General features: G+C 38.9%; 1 protein-coding gene across 1 annotated transcript; it reads left to right on the top strand.

The window, feature by feature from the left end:
• The first annotated feature begins 946 nt into the window (after nt 1-946).
• Nucleotides 947-1,876, top strand: LOC123634945 (olfactory receptor 7A10-like). The gene has a single exon (XM_045546635.1). It carries the CDS (start codon nt 947-949, stop codon nt 1,874-1,876), a length of 930 nt encoding a protein of 309 aa, XP_045402591.1.
• The last annotated feature ends 3,794 nt before the right edge of the window (nt 1,877-5,670 follow it).

The following is a 5,670-nucleotide window of genomic DNA, read 5'->3' as shown; positions in this document are numbered from 1 at the left end:
TGGAGGCAGCTGTTGCAAGAAATTACTCTGCCCTGATCTCCCCACGGTGGTGGCAGTTGCAGAGTGAGGCTATCTAGGCAGTGGAGGTAGATGTCAGGGCTGTGGATATTCAATCCACCAAGGTCCAGGTGCAATGGTAGCATATGGTGGGAGGCAGCTCATGATGGGTCAGTGCCACAGTGCTGGACCGCAGGTGAGAGGCATTGGGCAGCATGTGGGGACATGGTTTTTTGTTTTGTTCTGGTTTGGTTTAGTTTTTGCTTGTTTTCTTTCTCTGTCATTAGACTGTAGGGATTTTTGTTTTATAGCACCATTCACTCATTGTCTAGACAGTACCTGGAATATGTCAAAATTGAATTTATATTAGTGAAATATTTCCTCACTGAAACTGGAGAATACATGCCCTTTGAGAAAGACAGAGAGTGGGAAAGAAGTTGCTAATCAGAGATGACAAGGGATCTCCTAAGAGGTACCAGATTCACACACAAAATACAGAAATTAAGTGCTCATAGAATGGAGGTTCCCAGAGGCTGGGCAGTTGTGGTAGAGAAAAGATATTGGTCAATGGATACAAAATTAGAGTTAGGCGGAGTAAGTTTAACAGATCTATTGGACAGCATGGTGGCTAGTTAATGACAATATATCGCATTCTCCAAAAATATTGAGAATGGATGTTAAGTGTTTTCACTACAAAAATGATGACTATGTGAAGTAATACATATATTAGTTAACTAGATTTAGCCATTCCATAATGTATATATATTTCAAAACATCATGTTGTACACACTACAATTTTATCTATTGACTTAAAAATAAATATTTTTTAAAATTAACTTCTTGACTACACAATATAAATGATGGCACTTCTGATAAGTTTGTTACATATGCTTGTATCCTGTTCTTTTTGTGTCCTGTTCTTTTTCTCTTTTGTAGTCATGTCAACCACATGGATCCAGTAAATAAGACACAAATTTCAGAATTTCAACTTCTGGGATTCTCAGAGGACCCAGAATTGCAGCCCGTCCCCTTTGGGCTGTTCCTGTCCATGCACCTGATCACTGTGCTTGGGAACCTGCTCATTATCCTTGCCTCAGTCTCAGAATCCCACCTGCACACCCCCAAGTACTTCTTCCTGTCCAACCTGTCCTTTGTAGACATCTGCTTCATCTCGACCACTGTCCCAAAGATGTTGGTGAATATCCAGACACAGAACAAAGTCATAACCTATGCAGGCTGCATCACCCAGATCTACTTTTTCTTACTCTTTGTAGGACTGGACAACTTCCTCCTGACCGTGATGGCTTATGATAGGTTTGTGGCCTTCTGTCACCCCCTGCACTACACGGTCATCATGAACCCCAGCCTCTGTGGACTGCTGGTTCTGGTGTCCTGGATCACACATATCCTGCATTCCTTGTTAGAAAGCTTAATGGTGTTGTCACTGTCCTTTTGTAGACACTTGGAAATCCCCCACTTTTTCTGTGAACTTGATCAGATAACACACCTCACCTGTTCTAAGACCTTTATTAATCATATGGTGATGTATTCTGTAGCTGTAGTGCTAGGTGGTGGAAGCTTTGCTGGCATCCTTTATTCTTACTCTAAGATAATTTCCTCCATACGTGCAATCTCCTCAGCTCAGGGAAAGTATAAAGAATTTTCCACCTGTGCATCTCACCTCTCAGTTGTCTCTTTGTTTTATTGTACATGCCTAGGGGTGTACCTTAGTTCTGCTGCTACACAGAATTCGTACTCCAGTGCAATAGCCTCGGTGATGTACACGGTGGTCACTCCCATGCTGAACCCCTTCACCTACAGTCTGAAGAATAATGGCATAAAGAGGGCTCTGAGAAGATTCTTCTCAGGGAAAATATAAAGAGTCATTTTTTTTGAGTGGTGACCTGCATGATAAGACACTCTTTATTAGCTTCCTTCCTTCTCTTCCCTGCCTCATTTCTTTGCACCCAAAATAAAGGGTCATTTTTTTAAGAAGTGCCTGTGATTTCAGAATTTTAAGCCTCAGACCCAGAAATTGTGATTTGTTAATCAAATTGTGGAAGTAGAATTTGCTACTTCTACTTATTTCCTGGAGTTTCAATTCCTTTGATCTCAGCTGCTTTGTACAATTTATGTTTTCTCTTTAAAAAGCTTTCTTCTCTTTGAGATCCAACAAATTTTTCCTTCTGTCATTTCTATACTTTCCCAAAGTTATTCCCAAACTAGGATCAGAAACAAACTGCAGATTCCTATTTGTCTCACATAGTGTAAGTTTTATTAGTTTTACAAAAGACACTACATGTGGCAACTATAAGGGCATTAATTTAATTTTATCGTAGATGAATATCTGAGACCACAGTTTTTGACATTTGAGTCTATCATTGCTTTCTCTGTTACAACCTTAACTGTTCTTCCTGGTGATTTAAACTTTAACATAGCAGTTTTTATACAGCTAGTCAAAGCATTTTATTTTCCTCAGTAGGATCCTGACCCCTGTTCAGCTCTGTGTCCACAGAACGTACCATAGGTCCTTGTAAACAGTAGGAAGACAAAAATTGCTTGTCAAAGACATATTTCAAGTGTAGTCTATGCAGAAAGACAAAATTGCATGAATTGATTTACTTTAATTGGCCTTAGGGTCAGAGATGACCTTCAATATGATAAAGTATAATATTTAGCTATACATGGAATTAATGCAAATTTGTTTTAATGATGTATATCTACTCATGGAAGGGTGGAATCTTGGTTTCCACGTCTAATGAAGCTTGTTGTTTCAAGTGAAGGATTTGGTGTCATGGTCTATATCATTTTCTTGTATCATCTTGCTGTTCTGCTTAAAATGTCCCAGTTCTAAATACAGATGTGCCTCTTTCAATTCTCCAAACAAATATCTCCCCCTTTAAAAATTTTTGTCATAATCATGAAAGTGTATGTAAGTGAAAAATGTGTATATTCACTTTTTTATCAGTTGATTCATCCCTTTTATACTCTAAACTCTCTTCAGTCTTCATGATCAAAGGATGGCTCACACAAGCCATCTGCCCACTGTTGCCTCTGGGAATAGAGACTTGTGACTCAGGTCGTAGTTCATTACTGCAATACCATTTATGTCCTTTTAATCTCCCCTGGTTACCTAGAAGGGAATCACAAAAGTCGTCTCACTTTAATAAAGTTATCTAAAATGGGCATAAACAACCAGGAAATCCTGAATGCTGCCTTGAAATCTTGGAACAAATGTCAAAACCTAAGAGGCATCAGAATCTTCTGAATGCCCTCAGTTCTGCTTGCATTGAATGTTGTGTAAGTAAGTGACTGCCACATAAAAAGCCACCCTAATAGTAAACTGTGTAATGTCATCCTGTTTTATCACATAGGAGTTAGAGAACTTCTCACACTGGTGATGGGGACATATGAATCTTGATGGAGACAAACTTATTCAGTCAATAAGACTATTCAAATCTAGTTGTTTCAGGGGAGTTAATAAATAAGTGAAAAATAAAATTATCTACCTGGGGGAGAAAGAGATAGGTAAGCATTTCATATTGCTATTGATATTAGTGTTCATGAATTATAGGCTATAAACTTGCCACAAGGAAGAGAAGAATTCCTTGAGGAGTTCCTAGAAGAATTAGAGGAATAATTTGATGCAGCAAGAAATCTCAGCTTTATAGATACTCCCAAGAGTAGGAGATAGTAGAACACTTAAAAGAGTCTAAAAATTCTTATTGTAATGATTTGGAGCCAGCATGAGGGTGAAGGAGACAAAGTCCCCAAATAGACCATATTTTAGGCCACAAAATATGTCTCAATAAATTTTACAAAATTGCAATCTTCTTATTTTCTCAAACTGCAATAGAATAAGACTAGAAATAAATTCCAAGAGGAACTCTCAAAAATATATAAATACATGAAAATTAGGCCGGGCGCAGTGGCTCACACCTGTAATCCTAGCACTCTGGGAGGCCGAGGTGGGTGGATAGCTCAAGGTCAGGAGTTCGAGACCAGCCTGAGCAACAGCAAGACACCGTATCTACTAAAAATAGAAAGAAATTATCTGGCCAACTAAAATATATATAGAAAAAATTAGTTGGACATGGTTGCGCATACCTGTAGTCCCAGCTACTTGGGAGGCTGAGGCAGTAGGATCACTTAAGCCCAGGAGTTTGAGGTTGCTGTGAGCTAGGCTGACTCCACGGCACTCACTCTAGCCAGGGCAACAAAGCGACACTCTGTCTCGAAAAAAAAAAAAAAAAAAAAGAAAAAAAAAAAAGAAAATTAAACAAAACACTCTTCAATGATTATTGGGTCAACTATAAAATTCAGATGGAAATCAAAAAATAAAATTTTTAAATGAATGAAAATAGAGAAACAGTACAGCAAAACCTCTGGGATATAGCAACACCGTGCTAACAGGGAAGTTTACAGTGTTAAATGCCTACATCAAAAAGGTAGAAAGATAAAAAATTCACAACCTACCATTACACCTCAAGGAACCAGGGAAACAAGAACAAACCAAGCCCAAAGTTAGCACAAGAAAAGAAATCATAAAGACCAGAACAGAACTAAAAATAAAATTGAAACACCCCCCCCAAAATACAAAGGATCAATGAAATGAAAAAAATTGGTTCTTCAAAACGATAAACAAAATTGATAGATCCCTGGCTAGATTAACCAAAAAAAGGAGAGAATATTCAAGTAAGCACAATCAAAAGTGAAAAAGAAGACATTATAACTGATACCACAGAAATGCAAAAGATCATCAAAGAGTATTATGAGCCTCTTCATGTGGACAACTAGAAAACCTAGAGGAAATGGATGAATTCCTGGAAACATAGAACCCTCCCAAGATTGAACCAGAGAGAAATAGAAGTCCTCAACAACCAATAACAAGTAAGGAGATGAATCAGTAATGAAAATCTCCCACAAACAAACAACAAAAAATATCCCAGGACCAGACAGATTAAAAGCCACATTCTACTACACATACAAAAAAAGAACTGGTACCAATCTTTATAAAATTGTTCCCAAAAAATCAAGGAGGATGGAACCCTCCCTAACTCAAGCTACAAAGCCAGTATCATCCTGACATCAAAGCCAGAAGAGGGCACAACAAAAAAAGAAAACTATAGATCAATATCTCTGATAAACATAGTTGTAAAAATTCTTAACAAAATAGTAGCAAACTAAATCCAAAATCACATAAAAATATAAGAGGTATGATAGCTGGTTACAGGACCCAAAAACAACACTGCAGCCTGCGCCTCCCGGCAAGCGCCACCTACTGACAGGGAGGTCATTCTGCACACCCTTTTACTGCATCTACTGACTCATCATATAGGGTGTGGTCAAATCTCACCCACAAACACCACCTAGTGGCTCAGAGACTAAACAGGGTGTGTCATGATCCAAAGGAAAATCTAAAGGCAAGAAGTAGCAGCTGGGGGGCTGAAAACATGGCGGATTAGGGGTGACCTCTTGGCTCTCTGCTCCCAGAGTAGGAGGTGAAGAACACGGATAACTACACGCGAGTGGATCACTCTTCCACAGGATCAGCTTCATGAATCTGCAGAGGAGCAGCGTGGGACAAGCAGCGCTGGAAATAATAAGGTGAATGGGAGAATGGACCACAACGTCCAGAGAGTGTGAGATATATAATAGGGAACAGAGCATGGG

Source organism: Lemur catta, chromosome 1 (assembly GCF_020740605.2).
Source record: "Lemur catta isolate mLemCat1 chromosome 1, mLemCat1.pri, whole genome shotgun sequence".
In the NCBI taxonomy this organism is placed as follows: domain Eukaryota; kingdom Metazoa; phylum Chordata; class Mammalia; order Primates; family Lemuridae; genus Lemur; species Lemur catta.
The sequence above is the reverse complement of the archived record's forward strand: the minus strand, read 5'-3'. Positions and strand labels throughout refer to the sequence as shown.